This window comes from Heterodontus francisci, chromosome 9, assembly GCF_036365525.1.
Source record: "Heterodontus francisci isolate sHetFra1 chromosome 9, sHetFra1.hap1, whole genome shotgun sequence".
NCBI classification, from domain to species: domain Eukaryota; kingdom Metazoa; phylum Chordata; class Chondrichthyes; order Heterodontiformes; family Heterodontidae; genus Heterodontus; species Heterodontus francisci.
The window spans coordinates 104,923,144-104,941,325 of NC_090379.1; the positions used below are offsets into that span (position 1 = coordinate 104,923,144).

General features: G+C 50.4%; 1 protein-coding gene across 2 annotated transcripts in view; it reads left to right on the forward strand.

Annotated features, from left to right (window-relative positions):
• The window catches only part of ivd (isovaleryl-CoA dehydrogenase), a 47,599-nt gene that overhangs the window by 17,158 nt on the left and 12,259 nt on the right, over positions 1-18,182 (forward strand). For both annotated transcript variants that reach the window (XR_010975741.1, XM_068039621.1), the window contains exons 4-10: positions 2,215-2,384; positions 3,825-3,918; positions 7,299-7,435; positions 13,306-13,402; positions 14,267-14,360; positions 15,433-15,514; positions 17,662-17,766. Coding sequence is in view for 1 of the 2 variants with exons in the window: in XM_068039621.1 (XP_067895722.1) it covers positions 2,215-2,384; positions 3,825-3,918; positions 7,299-7,435; positions 13,306-13,402; positions 14,267-14,360; positions 15,433-15,514; positions 17,662-17,766 (779 nt within the window). In the remaining variant the exon portion in view is untranslated. The remainder of the gene's footprint in view (positions 1-2,214; positions 2,385-3,824; positions 3,919-7,298; positions 7,436-13,305; positions 13,403-14,266; positions 14,361-15,432; positions 15,515-17,661; positions 17,767-18,182) is intronic.

An 18,182-nucleotide genomic window follows, 5' to 3' on the forward strand; every position in this document is an offset into this window, starting at 1 on the left:
AATAGCCAGCCAACACTCATTGTCTTTGTATGAAGAAGGACTACTCGAATGAAGTACTGGAAGACTGCTAGCAACTGTTCAACTGCACCCCAACATCTTAATTATTATTAGTACTTGCGATGTGGACATTGCTGGCAAGGCCAACATTTATTTCCCATCCCTAGTTGCCATGGAAAGGTGGTGGTGGGCCGACTTCTTAAACTACTAGCGGTTTGATACAACTGAGTGGCTCATTAGGTCATTTCAGAGGGCACTTAAGAGTCAGCATGTTAGTGTAGGACTGGAGTCACATATTGTGTAGACTGGGTAAAGACACCAGGTTTCCTTCCCTCAAGGACATTAGTTAATCAATTGGGTTTTTGCCACAATCCTGTAACTTCATGTCACTTGCTGATACCAGCTTTATTCCCGGAATTTTCGAAACAAAATTTAAATTTTCAGACTGCCATGGCGGAATTTGAACTCGTGATCTCTGGATTACTGGTCCAGCCACATGACCACTACAGTGCCATACATGAGTTCATATCTTCAAAACAAAAGAAAAGAAAGAAAAGGGGCGGGACAGTGGCGCAGTGGTTAGCACCGCAGCCTCACAGCTCCAGCGACCCGGGTTCAGTTCTGGGTACTGCCTGTGTGGAGTTTGCAAGTTCTCCCTGTGTCTGTGTGGGTTTTCGCCGGGTACTCCGGTTTCATCCCACAGCCAAAGACTTGCAGGTTGATAGGTAAATTGGCCATTATAAATTGCCCCTAGTATAGGTAGGTGGTAGGGGAATATAGGGACAGGTGGGGATGAGTAGGGTTAGTATAAATGGGTGGTTGATGGTCGGCACAGACTCGGTGCTGTATCTCTTAAAAAAAAAAAATCTTACTGTTAAGTAAGTGACATCACAGTAGAGTGTAATGCAGAATAGCAGGGCACAGGCTTGTGCCTGTGTTGTCCCCACATGATTGCAAATGCCCATACACAGCTGCCCCTCCACCCTCCAGTCTTCCTTGTAAATCATTGGGTGTGTGGACTTCATGCAGAAAACAAAGTGGTCCTCATATGTGTGTGTATATTGGGCTGGTGTGGTGAAGATATTTAGCAGATGTGTGCTTGTGTTTTTTTGGATTAGGATGTAGTAGTGGTGTCTATTTTGTGTGTTATTGCAGTAACTTTGAAGAAAAGAGAGCGAATTTGCATTGACATAGCACATTTCATGTCCTTACGATGTCCCAAAACACTTCACTGCCACTGAATTACTATGGCGTTGTAGTCACTGCTATATGAATACAAGGTGGAAACCAGTTTGCAAAATACAAGCTCCCACAACCAGCAAATAAGATAAATACCCAGATAATCTGTTCCTAATCATCTTGTTTGAGGGATAAATGTTGACCAGAATACTAGGGAAAGACTCCCTGCTCTTCTTTGAAATAATGCTGAGATCTTTTTTGTTTACCCGCAAAGGTTTAACTTCTCAGCCAAAGGATGGCACTTCTGACAGTGCAGCACTCCCTCAATACTGCATCGGAGGGTCAGCCTGGATTATGTGCTCAAGTGCTGGAGTGCAACTTGAACCTACAACCTTCTGACTCTTGAACATTTCCATCACTTTGCTGCTGATCGAGAGTAGACTGATGGGGCGGTAATTGGCCGGGTTGGGGGATTTGTCCTGTTTTTTGTGCACAGGACATACCTGGGCAATTTTCCACATTGCCGGGTGGATGCTAGTGTTGCAGCTGTTTTGAATGTTTGAATGAGTTTACTGATGGATGGGACTGCAGTGTGTTTAAGTTGGCATGTGACTTGTAGGCAGCAGAGCACATAGTGTGTTCAGCATGATTACTGTAGTGAGTTCTTGAATATCTGATGACATGTGCGTACTGCTGTAGTTGCACAGAATTTACAACACAAAGACCTTACAGCTCAGCTGGTCTGTGATGTTGTTTGTGCTCCACATGAGCCTCCATCCACCTTTCTTATCTCACCCTATCAGCATATCCTTCTATTCCTTTATCCCTCATGTACTTAACTAGCTTCCCCTTAAATGCATCTATGTTTGCCCTTCAACTACTCCGTGTGGTAGCGAATTCCACATTCTCATCACTAGTGTGTGTAATGTATGAAATTACAGTGTCTGCCTTGGATGGATGATGCAGTGTATGCAGTATTTTGTTACTATTGCAGTGAACTTAGTGATCTTATTCATCTATCTCTGTGGTGCCTTACAGTGGAGTATGGAGGGGCTGGAGGTGGATACCTGGATCATGTCCTTGTTATGGAGGAAATAAGCCGTGTGTCTGCTGCCATCGGCCTCAGTTACGGAGCTCATTCCAATCTGTGCATCAATCAGTTGGTGAGAAATGGGAACGAAGAGCAAAAGAAGAAATATTTACCAAAGGTATATCATCAACTGACGCGCAGCTCCAGCCATGCTTAAGTTGAATTACTGGATCATACCGATCGATTCCTTACTTGCTCACAGGACAGCCTTCATTACCTAAAGAAAAGCTTTGTAGAGGGATCCAAGAAATAAACTCCAGTGCCCTTTAACCCCAAATTCTGAGGGGGCCAGTTACAGTATGGATACCAGTTCAGACAAGTACCTTGATAGTGGCTCAAGCAGCTAACAGATCTGAGTTGCGTTGTCAGATATACAGCGAGCACTGTGCCATGTTAAAGCAGCTCTGCTTGGCTTCACCATATTGCAACAAGACTGGAGGCATGGGAGCATAAGATTGCATCCTAGCTTTGGGCCCACACCTCCTGACTTCATATTGCCTCCGTCACTTGGCTTGTGCTCCTGCTTTTGCATCAGTGTGCACTGAAAACCACTTTGCATCAACACTGAAGTGATAATATAACTGGCCCAAAGTTTGCTCAGTTAAAGAATGTAAATTTAGGGCTTCTATTTGAATGTACTTTTTTATTTCAATTGCTGCTCCACATAGTAGGCTTATGGGAGTCATTAGACAATTCTTGTGTTTATTTCTAGAGTACTGCCGTTCTCAAGGGTTATGGTGTGCTGGATACTGCACTCCAACTTTAAAAATGTATATATAAAAGCAACATATTATCAGTCTTATTGGACTGATAAAGCATGTCTAACCAGACAGCAGCGATTATTAACTACATCGCAGATATGATGCAGTACTGACATTATAACCAAAGTATCGTAAAGGTTGTTGGTATTTGAGCTTGTTCTCCCTGAATCCCTATATTCTGCATCTGTTCAAAAAAACAAGGTAACACAAGAAGCCAGGTTATAATCTGAGGGAAATAACTGTTAATTGTGTATGAATTGTTTGGTTATATGCAGGTGGAGGGTGTTAATTGGGGTCTTATTTGAGCACTTATAAGCACTTACTGAGACTGGTGGAGGGTTTTGAGTGAGGAGCTACATGTTTGTAATCCTTTCACTCGTACAATAAAGGTGAAACTGAGTAAAGATAGGCTCCAGGATTATCCTTCCATAACAAGCTTTCTGCAGTTTAACAAAACAAGGTAGTAAAGTTCTTTAAAAAAAAAAATTCAAGGATTTTAAAAAAGTGTCTTCTTGCAAATGGCATGTTCAAGTGACACAAAATCCATTGAAGTGGGCTGTTGAGTAACAGCAGAAGCAGGGCTTTCAAATCAGCATTGGGTGTAACAGATTACAAGTGAAGAAAAATCTTTAAACCATCATCTGTGTAATTACATTACAGCTAGAAGTGAATCCATTGATTTGTATTGTATTCTGCAGCTTGTTCTTACAGTGGTCTCCCTTGTGTGCTTGTCACTACTCTGCAGTTGGGCTGCGTAGTGGGTTTCCATCTGTTTAAATGGCTTTCTCTCCTTTCAGTTAATCAGTGGCAATCATGTTGGGGCTCTTGCAATGAGTGAACCGAATGCAGGCTCGGATGTTATCTCGATGAAATTGAGGGCAGATAAGAAAGGTTTGTGGAATGAATGGCATGATGAATGGTACAGCATGACACTGTGGCTTAGGACTTTGATGGTTCTCCTTTGGGACCTTGATTTGAATCCTTCCCAGACTGTTGGGATCAAAATTGCCACTGTTTGGCTGTGAGGGTCCCTTGTGAAACAAGTTTGGACATCTTTTACGCACCTCCAAGTGGGCCCAAGTGCATAGCATAAAACTACCATATTTTGGCGTTAAATTGATAAGTGTTTAGTTTAGTTTAGAGATACAGCACTGAAACAGGCCCTTCGGCCCACCAAGTCTGTGCCGACCATCAACCACCCATTTATACTAATCCCTACTATATTCCTACCACATCCCCACCTGTCCCTATATTTCCCTACCACCTACCTACACTAGGGGCAATTTATATTGGCCAATTTACCTACCAACCTGCAAGTCTTTTGGCTTGTGGAAGGAAACCGGAGCAGACACAGGGAGAACTTGCAAACTCCACACAGGCAGTACCCAGAATTGAACCCGGGTCGCTGGAGCTGTGAGGCTGCGGTGCTAACCACTGCGCCACTGTGCCGCCAGTCTTAGGACCACTGCTCGTCTTGATTTATATTAATGACCTAGACTTGGGTGTATGGGGCACAATTTCAAAATTTGCAGATGACACAAAACTTGGAAGTATTGTGAACTGTGAGGAGGATAGTAATTAACTTCAAGAGGACATAGACAGGATAGTTGTATGAACAGACAAGTGGCAGATGAAATTTAATGCAGAAAAGTGTGTAATACTTCATTTTTGTAGGAAGAACCAGGAGAGGCAATATAAATTACAGGGTACAATTCTAAAATCGGTCCAGGAGCAGATGGACCTGGGGGTATATGTGCCCAAATCATTGGAGGTTGTAAGGCAAGTTGAGAAAGCAGGTAATCAAGAATATAAATAGGGGCACAGAGTACAAGAACAAGGAAGTTATGATAAACCTCAATAAAACACTGGTTCACCCTTGACTGGAATATTTGTGTCCAGCTCTGGGCACCACACTTTAGGAAGGATGTGAAGGTTTAAGAAAGGGTGCAGCAAAGATTCATGAGAATGGTTCCAGGGATGAAGAACTTCACAAGGTTTGGAAGGTGCTGTCTAAGGATCCTTGGTACATTGCTGCAGTGCATCTCGTAGACGGTACACACTGCTGCCACTATGCGTCAGTGGTGGAGGGAGTGAATGTTTGTGGGTGGGGTGCCAATCAAGCGGGCTGCTTTGTCCTGGATGGTGTCGAGCTTCGAGTGTTGGAGCTGCAGCCATCCAGGCAAGTGCAGAGTACTCCATCACACTCCTGACTTGTGCCTTGTAGATGATGGACAGGTTTTAGGGAGTCAGGAAGTGAGTTAGTCGCCACAGGATTTCTAACCTCTGACCTGCTCTTACAGCCATGGTATTTATATGGCTACTCCAGTTCAGTTTCTGGTCAATGTTAACCCCCAGGATGTTGCTAGTGGGGGATTCAGCAATCATAGTGCCATTGAATGTCAAGAGTAGACGGCCAGACTCTCCACCGCCGCAGACGGTCCCCGCGCGGCACAAATGCCACCTACCAGCCCAAGCCCGGACATTGTCTAGGTCTTGCTGCATTTCCACGCAGACTGCCCCAGCATCCGAGGAGTCGCTGAACACTGCACAATCAGCGAACATCCCCACCTCCGACCCCACAACCGAAGGAAGGTCACCGATGAAGCAGCCGAAGATGATCGGGCCGAGGACACCACCCCGAGGAACACCCGCAGTCCTGGAGCCGAGACGACCGACCCCCAACAACCACAACCATCCTCCCCCGCACCAGGCAAGACCCCAACCAGGGGAGAGCCCCCCCCCCCCACCGATTCCCACTCAGTCCCGCTTGGACTCCTCAACGCCACACCCGGCCAAACGCCGCCCCGATGTCAAGGGCAGCCACCCCCAATCCACCTCCGGAGCCCAGCCCCCCCGCCCATGCCTGAACCAAGACCGCAACGAGGCCAGGAACCGAGTGGCCCCGGCAGAACCCAAACCGAGCACCACCGAGCAGGCCACTTCCGAGCAAGTGCCGCCCGACAGCACCGCCGATGACACCCTCCACCACCCCACCGATGACCGAGAGCAGTCCGATGGGGCAACTGGCCAGGTAGGACCTGTCCCGCTTCCTATGCACAGGACATACCTGGGCAATTTTACACATTGCTGGGTAGATGCCAGTGTTGTAGCTTGGCTAGGGGTGCAGCAAGTTCTGGAGCACAGGTCTTCATTACTATTGCCAGGATATTGTCAGGGCCCATAGCCTTTGCAGTATCCAATGCCTTGAATCTGCTGGAGGTGCCTTCTCAGATTCAGTGGTGCCATTACTCCTGTAAGTCACTTGAATGATGTTTTTATGGGAGTTGACTTGCACTATCCAGTATCTACTTGTGCAGTAGTGGGACCCAATAGAACTCACTTGTGATCTGAGCCGGATCTCTATGTCCCACGCATGTATATGTCTTCAATCTCTCCGAAGGTGGACCGATTCAACACTAGTCAAGGCAAAGCTTGGCTTGAATCATTAAACAGCTTTGTTCCACAGTGTGGTAGAAAGTACAGATTAAGAGGCGTGATCAGTGTCACTTGGTTCAATTGGTATAACTTGTGTTTGCATAATATAAAATAAAGAGCATGTGAGATTGCCCCACGTTGGAGGGTTGTCATGCTTAACTTGAAACCCATTAATCTGTTTGCATCCTGGCCTACATTCTGAGGGCAGAACTACTTTTCCTTTGCAGCTTTTTGCTGGCTGGCTGTCTGTCTGTGCAGCTCTGTTCCCAAAAGCCATGACTGCCTTACTTGGTGTGTGTATTCACCCATATTCCTGACTGAGAACAGTTTGGTCTCTGGGGAAAACAGCTTCCGATGAGAACACGAACCACCTTCCAGCTGACTTTGGATTCACAGCCCATCCCAGGGTTATCCTCGGAAACTAACCTCTACAAAACCAGCTTTAACCCAGGACACGTTTTGAAATAGCTGCTATCTGAGCCTTGTTTTTAGCAAAATGGCCAATGAATTCTGAAACATGAAGCTTGGCTGGTGTGGTAAATACTGCATTTAATATGGCAGTGGGTGATCCGAAGTTGGAGGCCAGATCCCTAGTTGGGGCAGTGTAGAGGAAGCCACATTCTAACATTGTCCCTTGTACATACATTTCTACCGCACCCACCCAAATGGAAAAATGAAAATTTGAAGTGCCATTGACTAGAAGAAAATTATTCTGTAGTTGTTGGATGGTAAAACAAGCAGTGCAGCATCCCAGGATGCATCTTGGAAGTGCTTCAGTGATGTTTTCTGATCAATCTAGTTCAAGCAATTGGATGACAGACTTTTTCTTGTGGAAGGTGATTACTACGTCCTCAATGGCAACAAGTTCTGGATTACCAATGGCCCTGACGCTGACATTCTGATTGTTTATGGCAAGACGGATATTAATGCCAAGCCAGCGTCCCGTGGCATCACAGCATTCATTGTAGAGAAGGTAACCTTTTACGTTGATTCTCATCGGGTATTTTGGGCATCAGACATTTGTAAATGGCAGTCACATTCTCTTTTCATTGCAGTGATTATGAGCTTGGGCTCAGGAATACATCTTCAACAGTTTTATGTTAAAATTCTCACCTGAGCTTTGAGTAAATCTTGGCCAGGTGCTGTCCCACAAAGCCGGAAATCAGGTATCATCTTACAGAGCTCACAGTTGGACATGGTGATCAGGGACTCCCATGTGGAGCTCATGGCTGGGAGCAGTGATCAGGGGTCCTTGTGTGGGGATCACTGCTGGGAGCAGTGATCAGGGGCTTTCCTATGGAGCTCACAGCTGGGACTGATAATCAGGGGTCCATGTGTGGGTCTCACGGCTGGGAGCAGTGATCAGGGGTCCCTGTCTGGGGCTCACGACTGGGAGCAGTGATCAGGGGTCCCTTTGTGGGTCTCACGGCTGGGAGCAGTGATCAGGGGTCCATGTGTGGGGCTCACGGCTGGGAGCAGTGATCAGGGGTCCCTGTGTGTGTCTCACGGCTGGGAGCAGTGATCAGGAGTCCCTGTGTGGGTTTCACGGCTGGGAGCAGTGATCAGGGGTCCCTGTGTGGGTCTGACGGCTGGGAGCAGTGATCAGGGGTCCCTGTGTGGGTCTCACGGCTGGGACCAGTGATCAGGGGTCCCTTTGTGGGTCTCACGGCTGGGAGCAGTGATCAGAGGTCCATGTGTGGGGCTCACGGCTGGGAGCAGTGATCAGGGGTCCCTGTGTGTGTCTCACGGCTGGGAGCAGTGATCAGGAGTCCCTGTGTGGGTTTCACGGCTGGGAGCAGTGATCAGGGGTCCCTGTGTGGGTCTCACGGCTGGGAGCAGTGATCAGGGGTCCCTGTGTGGGTCTCACGGCTGGGACCAGTGATCAGGGGTCCCTGTGTGGGTCTCACGGCTGGGAGCAGTGATCAGGGGTCCCTGTGTGGGTCTCACGGCTGGGAGCAGTGATCAGGGGTCCCTGTGTGGGGCTCACGGCTGGGAGCAGTGATCAGGGGTCCCTGTGTGGGACTCATGGCTGGGAACAGTGATCAGGGGTCCCTGTGTGCGGCTCACTGCTGGGAGCAGTGATCAGGGGCTTTCCTATGGAGCTCACAGCTGGGACTGGTAATCAGGGGTCCATGTGTGGGTCTCACGGCTGTGAGCAGTGATCAGGGGTCCCTGTCTGGGGCTCACGGCTGGGAGCAGTAATCAGGGGTCCCTGTGTGGGTCTCACAGCTGGGAGCAGTGATCAGGGGTCCCTGTGTGGGGCTCAGGCTGGGACTGGTGATCAGGCATCCCTGTGTTTGGTCTCACGGCTGGGAGCAGTGATCAAGGGTCCCAGTGTGGGGCTCACGGCAGGGACCGGTGATCAGGGGTCCTTTTGTGGGGCTCACGGCTGGGAGCAGTGATCAGGGGTCCATGTGTGGGGCTCACGGCTGGGAGCAGTGATCAGGGGTCCCTGTGTGTGTCTCACGGCTGGGAGCAGTGATCAGGAGTCCCTGTGTGGGTTTCACGGCTGGGAGCAGTGATCAGGGGTCCCTGTGTGGGTCTGACGGCTGGGAGCAGTGATCAGGGGTCCCTGTGTGGGTCTCACGGCTGGGACCAGTGATCAGGGGTCCCTTTGTGGGTCTCACGGCTGGGAGCAGTGATCAGAGGTCCATGTGTGGGGCTCACGGCTGGGAGCAGTGATCAGGGGTCCCTGTGTGTGTCTCACGGCTGGGAGCAGTGATCAGGGGTCCCTGTGTGGGGCTCACGGCTGGGAGCAGTGATCAGGGGTCCCTGTGTGGGGCTCATGGCTGGGAACAGTGATCAGGGGTCCCTGTGTGCGGCTCACTGCTGGGAGCAGTGATCAGGGGCTTTCCTATGGAGCTCACAGCTGGGACTGGTAATCAGGGGTCCATGTGTGGGTCTCACGGCTGTGAGCAGTGATCAGGGGTCCCTGTGTGGGGCTCACGGCTGGGAGCAGTAATCAGGGGTCCCTGTGTGGGTCTCACAGCTGGGAGCAGTGATCAGGGGTCCCTGTGTGGGGCTCAGGCTGGGACCGGTGATCAGGGGTCCTTTTGTGGGGCTCACGGCTGGGACCGGTGATCAGGGGTCCTTTTGTGGGGCTCACGGCTGGGACCGGTGATCAGGGGTCCTTTTGTGGGGCTCACGGCTGGGAGCAGTGATCCGGGGTCCCTGTGGGTCTCACGGCTGGGAGCAGTGATCAGGGGTCCCTGTGTGGGTCTCACAGCTGGGAGCAGTGATCAGGGGTCCCTGTGTGGGGCTCAGGCTGGGACCGGTGATCAGGGGTCCTTTTGTGGGGCTCACGGCTGGGACCGGTGATCAGGGGTCCTTTTGTGGGGCTCACGGCTGGGACCGGTGATCAGGGGTCCTTTTGTGGGGCTCACGGCTGGGAGCAGTGATCCGGGGTCCCTGTGGGTCTCACGGCTGGGAGCAGTGATCAGGGGTCGTGTGGGTCTCACGGCTGGGAGCAGTGATCAGGGGTCCATGTGTGGGGCTCACGGCTGGGAGCAGTGATCAGGGGTCCCTGTGTGTGTCTCACGGCTGGGAGCAGTGATCAGGGGTCCCTGTGTGGGTCTCACGGCTGGGAGCAGTGATCAGGGGTCCCTGTGTGGGTCTCACGGCTTGGAGCAGTGATCAGGGGTCCCTGTGTGGGTCTCACGGCTGGGAGCAGTGATCAGGGGTCCCTGTGTGGGTCTCACGGCTGGGAGCAGTGATCAGGGGTCCCTGTGTGGGGCTCACGGCTGGGAGCAGTGATCAGGGGTCCCTGTGTGGGGCTCACGGCTGGGAGCAGTGATCAGGGGTCCCTGTGTGGGTCTCACGACTGGGAGCAGTGATCAAGGGTCCCTGTGTCGGTCTCATGGCTGGGAGCAGTGATCAGGGGTCCCTGTGTGGGTCTCAGGGCTGGGACCGGTGATCAGGGGTCCCTGTGTGGGTCTCACGCTTGGGAGCAGTGATCAGGGGTCCCTGTGTGGGTCTCACAGCTGGGAGCAGTGATCAAGGGTCCCTGTGTCGGTCTCATGGCTGGGAGCAGTGATCAGAGGTCCCTGTGTGGGTCTCACGACTGTGAGCAGTGATCAGGGGTCCCTGTGTGGGGCTCAGGCCGGGACCGGTGATCAGGGGTCCCTGTGTTTGGTCTCACGGCTGGGAGCAGTGATCAAGGGTCCCTGTGTGGGGCTCACGGCTGGGACCGGTGATCAGGGGTCCTTTTTTGGGGCTCACGGCTGGGAGCAGTGATCAAGGGTCCCTGTGTGGGGCTCACGTTTGGGAGCAGTGATCAGGGGTCCCTGTGTCGGTCTCATGGCTGGGAGCAGTGATCAGGGGTCCCTGAGTGGGGCTCATGGCTGTGAGCAGTGATCCAGGGTCCCTGTGTGTGTCTCACGGCTGGGAGCAGTGATCAGGTGTCCTTGAGTGGGGCTCATGGCTGGGAGCAGTGATCAGGGGTCCCTGTGTCGGTCTCATGGCTGGGAGCAGTGATCAGGGGTCCCTGAGTGGGGCTCATGGCTGTGAGCAGTGATCCAGGGTCCCTGTGTGTGTCTCACGGCTGGGAGCAGTGATCAGGTGTCCTTGAGTGGGGCTCACGGCTGGGAGCAGTGATCAGGTGTCCTTGAGTGGGGCTCATGGCTGGGAGCAGTGATCAGGGGTCCTTGTGTGGGGCTCATGGCTCGGAGCAGTGATCAGGTGTCCTTGAGTGGGGCTCATGGCTGGGAGCAGTGATCAGGGGTCCTTGTGTGGGGCTCATGGCTGGGAGCAGTGATCAGGGGTCCTTGTGTGGGGCTCATGGCTCGGAGCAGTGATCAGGTGTCCTTGAGTGGGGCTCATGGCTGGGAGCAGTGATCAGGTGTCCTTGAGTGGGGCTCATGGCTCGGAGCAGTGATCAGGGGTCCCTGTGGGTCTCACGTTTGGGAGCAGTGATCAGGGGTCCCTGTGTGGGTCTCACGGCTGGGAGCAGTGATCAGGGGTCCCTGTGTGGGGCTCATGGCTGGGAGCAGTGATCAGGGGTCCCTGTGTGGGGCTCATGGCTGGGAGCAGTGATCAGGGGTCCTTGTGTGGGGCTCATGGCTCGGAGCAGTGATCAGGGGTCCTTGTGTGGGGCTCATGACTGTGAGCAGTGATCAAGGGTCCCTGTGTCGGTCTCACGGCTGGGAGCAGTGATCAGGGGTCCCTGTGTGGGACTCATGGCTGGGAGCAGTGATCAGGGGTCCTTGTGTGGGGCTCATGGCTCGGAGCAGTGATCAGGGGTCCTTGTGTGGGGCTCATGACTGTGAGCAGTGATCAAGGGTCCCTGTGTCGGTCTCACGGCTGGGAGCAGTGATCAGGGGTCCCTGTGTGGGACTCATGGCTGTGAGCAGTGATCAAGGGCCCCTGTGTGGGTCTCACGGCTGGGAGCAGTGATCAGGGGTCCTTGTGTGGGGCTGATGGCTGGGAGCAGTGATCAGGGGTCCCTGTGTGGGGCTCATTGCTGTGAGCAGTGATCAAGGGTCCCTGTGTGGGTCTCACAGCTGGAAGCAGTGATCAGGGGTCCTTGTGTGGGGCTCATGGCTGTGAGCAGTGATCAAGGGTCCCTGTGTGGGTCTCACGGCTGGGAGCAGTGATCAGGGGTCCGTGTCTGGGGCTCATGGCTGGGAGCAGTGATCAGGGGTCCCTGTGTGGGTCTCACGGCTGGGAGCAGTGATCAGGGGTCCCTGTGTGGGGCTCATGGCTGGGAGCAGTGATCAGGGGTCCCTGTGTGGGTCTCACGGCTGGGAGCAGTGATCAGGGGTCCCTGTGTGGGGCTCATGGCTGGGAGCAGTGATCAAGGGTCCCTGTGTGGGTCTCACGGCTGGGAGCAGTGATCAGGGGTCCCTGTGTGGGGCTCACGGCTGGGAGCAGTGATCAGGGGTCCCTGTGTAGGGCTCAGGGCTGGGAGCAGTGATCAAGGGTCCCTGTGTGGGGCTCACGGCTGGGAGCAGTGATCAGGGGTCCCTGTGTGGGGCTCACGGCTGGGAGCAGTGATCAGGGGTCCCTGTGTGGGGCTCAGGGCTGGGAGCAGTGATCAAGGGTCCCTGTGTGGGGGCTCATGGCTGGGAGCAGTGATTAGGGGTCCCTGTGTGGGGCTCACGGCTGGGAGCAGTGATTAGGGGCTCCCGTGTGGAGCTCACGGCCGTGTGGGGTAGAACCATAGAAAGATTACGGCACGGAAGGAGGCCATTCTACCCGCTATGTCCGTGCCGGCTGAAAAAAACTAGCTGCCCAATTTGATATCACCTTCCAGCACCTGGTCCATAGCCTTGCCTTGCCTATTACAACACTATTACAGGTGCATGTCCAGGTACCTTTTAAAAGAATTGAGGGTTTTTCCCTCCGCCACCATTCCTGGCAGTGAATTCCAGACACCCACCACTGTCTGGGTGAAAAAGTTTTTCCTCATGTCCCCTCTAATCCTTCCACCAATCACCTTAAATGTGTGCCCCATAGAAAGGAAGGAAGGGGGTTGGAAGGTGGCTTTTGTAAAAAAGCAGCTTGATCCAGTTACAGCAGACATTTGGTTATTCGAGACACCCAGATTTAGGTGGAAGTAGACCATCCCCACCTCAGCTGACCTACGTGACATTGAACTGTAGTACGCCCAGGCACAAGAAATGGATCTTTTCTCCACCCTGCCAGAGTGAGCAGATTGACCAAGACAATTGCAGCAGGACTGATTAGAATCGTTTACCTGCTTTCTTCATTATGTCTTTGCTCTAGTTTGGCTCAAATTACCTGACCCTGTAGCTAGGGTTTGTAACATTTGCTGTCTGTGTGTGCATTCCTTCTCATGCTTTTTTTCTTGGTGTCCCTTTGTACCTCTTTTTGTTTGTCTTTAAGAACATGCCTGGATTCAGTACAGCTCAAAAACTTGATAAATTGGGAATGAGAGGCTCCAACACGTGTGAACTAATCTTTGAAGACTGCAAAGTGCCAGGTATTAAACTGTATTTGGAACTAATTATTGTTATGATCTGGAATGCACTGCCTGTAAGGGTGATGGAAGCAGATTCAAGACTAACTTTTGAAAGGGAATTGGAAATATATTTGAAAAGGAAAAATTTGCTAGGCAGTGTGTTAGGAGCAGTGGGACTAATTGGATAGCTCTTAAAGATCTGGCATCGGCACGACAGACTGAATGGCCTCCCTCAGTGCTGAATAAATCTATGATTGTATGACTTAAGATGGATGGGGTTCTTGAGGGCATCCTAGAAATCTGCTTCATAAGTGTCCCTCCTGCTTCATGTTTAGCTCTGTGATAATGTGACCATGTTACAGGCAGTTGAACCCTGTCCACTACCCTACCCCGCTCCAGTCCATTGTACGTAGGGTTGACCGAAAACACAATTGTCAATTGTGTTAGAATAAATGAGGCAGAGATGTGCGAGTGGACCCATTTTGTGCTTGCACAGAGCGTTATTAAAATGTAGCTTCAGCCCAACTCCTTTTAAATCATATATCAGCTACAGCCCAGTTTGCAGCTAAGTGTTGTCACAAACCACCTTCCTGGGATTTGGTAAGGACCAGAGGAAATCGACTTGACGAGAGTCCTGTGACCTACGACATCCAGCACACCTACGTTGAAGAAAGTGACTCGGTACACATCTCTGACATTGACTAGTTACGTGGATGCATAAAGCATTCATAGGCAAGGACATATTGCAGGGGAAGATGAGGCTTGGTCTTTGCTATATTGGTGAGTACTAGTTGCCAGTGTACATGACTGCAGCACTGACCTGAGCCCACTTTTTAAAGATGTATTGTTCATATCTATATGATGTCTATGATTTAATGGTTTCAGCCAATAATGTCTTGGGAGAAGTGAACAAAGGAGTCTATGTGCTGATGAGTGGTCTGGACTTAGAGCGATTGGTGCTGGCTGCTGGTCCTCTAGGGTAAGCAAGTACCTTCTCTCCTTTCCCATTGATCATATATCTCATCCTCTTAACAAGTGCTTGACATTCTGTTGTGAAAGTGCTATTTAAATACAGATAAGTGTTGTTCAGTCAGTTGGGTCTCAGATCTGAACTTTATATTATTGGTTTCTGCTCAGAGACCCACTGGGACACTGAAAATATTTCTGATGGGTTATGCTGTTGTGTTGTACTGTTTATATAATTACTCCAAGAATGAACCAGTCTCCACCGATCGTAGGAAAAGTTAACCCCTGCAAGCTGGAAAAATAAGCAGGCGAATAGCCTGTATTTCCCATCTCCTTTGCTGTTATTCCCTGGTCTTTCCTACAAATCTCTTAAAAGTGCAGATTCTCGCTGGGATAAAGATCCATGACTGTGAAGAATAGGCAATTGAGTGAAGTACCAGAGCCCTCTGGTACTTCACTCAATTGCCGATTCTTCACGTGTGGAACTAAATAGTGCGAACAGAGCACTGAGTTCAGCCAAGCAATTTGACTATAGGAGGCATGTCAACTGAGCCTATTCTGTCCGTGCATGTGGCATTAACTGTGGCTCAGTGATAGCACTCTCACCTCTGAGGCAGACAGTTATAGTTTCAAGTTTTTCTGCCGAGAATTGAGAACATGTCTGCTTGGATTTATGTGATCAAGTCTCTGGAATGGGAGTTTAATCCTAAACCTGCTGCCTCAGAGGCAAGAGTGCTAACACTGAGCAAAGCTAACACTGACCCACAAAAGTTAAGGTTTCATTACAAAATTCTGTGTCCTACCTCTTTTTGGTGAAGAACCTAGGTGAAAGACCAAGGACTATGGTGTAGAGCACCTTGAGGATAAGAATAATAATAAGGTGAATCAAGAATTAGTAGGTAATGTCAAGTTTGGATTTTAAATGCCAGTAGATTGTATAAGGGAAGACTGAGAGGTATGAATTCTACATTATTGAGGTGTGAGAAAGAATAAGGTTGTGTAGAGACATCTGGACTCAGCCTTTCAGTTTCATTCAACATCTTCATCTAACTGATAGGTAAAAGCTTCTTGTCGTTCATTTGCAGCATTATGCAGGCTGTCCTGGACAATGTTCTCCCTTATTTGCATGTCCGAGAGGCTTTTGGTCAGAAGATTGGAGAGTTTCAGGTAAGGTGCAGCAAGGAATATACTGTGGTGTACTCATTTTTAAAAAAACTCTTTGCTGCTCTTGTTTACTCTCTTTGAGACACGCATTACTCCTGATAAAAAGTCAGGCAAGCAACATCCTTCTGGGCCTCTGTCGCTATGTGAGCTGAGCACTTTGAGCAATCAGCTGCTTTTGACAAACTCATTAGTGCTAGTGGTAGGATAAGTAACTCCCTTTGGAGGTGGTGGGGGAGCGTTTGATGTTGAAGCATTCAAATCCCAATCAGAAAGTATATACTTCATGTGATAAAGCAGTGGGCTATCATTTGAGGGGAATGATGGCTCTCGTGACAGATGATTGGTTTCTATTCAAGGAGGATGGTAACACTAGGAGGGACAGCTGGGTTCCTATTCAGAGGGGAATGATAGCCCTGGGGATGGAGAATTGGTGCCCATTAGGAAGGGGCATGGTAGTCGTAGTGATTGAGATTTGGGATATCGAAACCTCTCCGTGTCCTTATCTCTCTTCCTTTTAAATTGCTCCTTAAAACTTAGCTTTGATCATGCTTTTAGTCACCTGTTCTGATGTCTACTCCTTTGGTTTGGTGTCAGTCTTTGTCTGGTGATGCACCTTGGGATGAAAGAGCATTATATAAATGGAAGTTATGTCCTCTCCCTCCATCCCCTTACTGGTGTTCCCATTCCCCAACCCCACCCCCCCCAACCCAGTGTCCCTATCCCACTCCACTTGCATGTGTTCCCGCGCGCACCCCACCCCACCCTCCCAATGTTGCTGTCCTGACCCAGACAGGGTTACTGAGTTGTTGGGCTCCCCTTGGCTTCCGCGTTTTTTTTTCTCCACTAACTGCCACCGCGGAGGGTAACTCCAGTTCCACAATTATAGAAAATACCACTTGGGTTTTCTGTTTCCAGATGTATTTTTTGGGGGTGGGGCAGCTTGTGCTCAGCTTCACTCCCCCAAACCCTGCATGTTGGGAGGATGAGAGGAGACTTTGTGGGGCAGTCGGGTGTGACAGGACAGGCCACCTCACCTGACCATACTCCAGAGAGAGAGTCGGCACCTCACCTGACCGTATTCCACAGAGAGAGAGAGAGAGTCGGCACCTCACCTGACCATACTCCACAGAGAGAGAGAGAGTCGGCACCTCACCTGACCATACTCCACAGAGAGAGAGAGAGAGAGAGTCGGCACCTCACCTGACCATACTCCACAGAGAGAGAGAGAGAGAGTCGGCACCTCACCTGACCATACTCCAGAGAGAGAGAGAGAGTCGGCACCTCACCTGACCGTACTCCACAGAGAGAGAGAGAGTCGGCACCTCACCTGACCATACTCCACAGAGAAAGAGAGAGTCGGCACCTCACCTGACTATACTCCACAGAGAAAGAGAGAGTCGGCACCTCACCTGACTATACTCCACAGAGAAAGAGAGAGTCGGCACCTCACCTGACTATACTCCACAGAGAAAGAGAGAGTCGGCACCTCACCTGACTATACTCCACAGAGAAAGAGAGAGTCGGCACCTCACCTGACCATACTCCACAGAGAGAGAGAGAGAGTCGGCACCTCACCTGACCATACTCCACAGAGAGAGAGAGAGAGTCGGCACCTCACCTGACCATACTCCAGAGAGAGACAGTTGGCACTTCGCCTGACCGTACCCCAGAGAGAGAGACAGACGGCACCTCACCTGACCCTACTCGAGAGAGCTGGCACCTGACATGACTGTACCATGGGCAGCGTACCTTTTGATTTTTTTTTTCTCTTGTAGTTGACAAACGCTTCCCTAAAATATTTTTACAGATTTCCCATGCATCCCATACCGCTTAAAAAAATTTAAATTTCCTCTATTCATCTCCGTCCCAGTTAAAAATGGCGCTGATAACTAAACCCAGGCATCACGCACTAAATAAACTCACCAACAGATGCACCCCTTATTGTAACATTTTATTGTAACATTAAGGTACTGAGTGTACTAAGTGTAAAAACGTTTGATCTATTTGATGGAAGCTAGCTGGAATAAAGTGGGAAGGTCTTAGACCAATTGATGCACCCCTTAAACTGACCAATCAAAACAGTCCAGACAGACAAAAACTGCATATTATTATAAATTGTTGATCTGTGTCTCTCCTCCGCTCTACTGCAGCTCTTACAAGGCAAGATGGCTGACATGTACACCCGTCTCAGTGCATGCAGACAGTATGTATACAACGTGGCAAGAGCTTGTGACGAGGGCCACATGAGTTCAAAGGTGAGGGTAGAGGGAACTGCAAAGCCCATCCTCGTGGACTGCTGTATAACCAGCCTCATTGTCAAGAAATGCTTGGTAGATAATCACTCTAAATGGTTGACATAAATTCTTGACCACAGTCATGGTCTTGGTGTTATAGCGGTCGCCTGTGGGACCTGAGCTATAATTCAGCCCAGACTGGTGGGCTGAATGTCTGCTCAGTCCGCTGGTTGCAGGGGTCCTACTGGCTCAAGAGTATGAGCAGTTTCAGTCCAGTTCCTGGTGGGTGTGCCACAGCACCAATTGGCTTTAAATTGGACATCTCACCTGCAGGATGGTTGATGTGGGAAACGGGTAAATTATCACATTGCTGCAGTGGCGGTTATCGCCTGCAGTTGAAGCTGAGATATGTTGTTTGGGTTTTGTCGAGGGAGGGT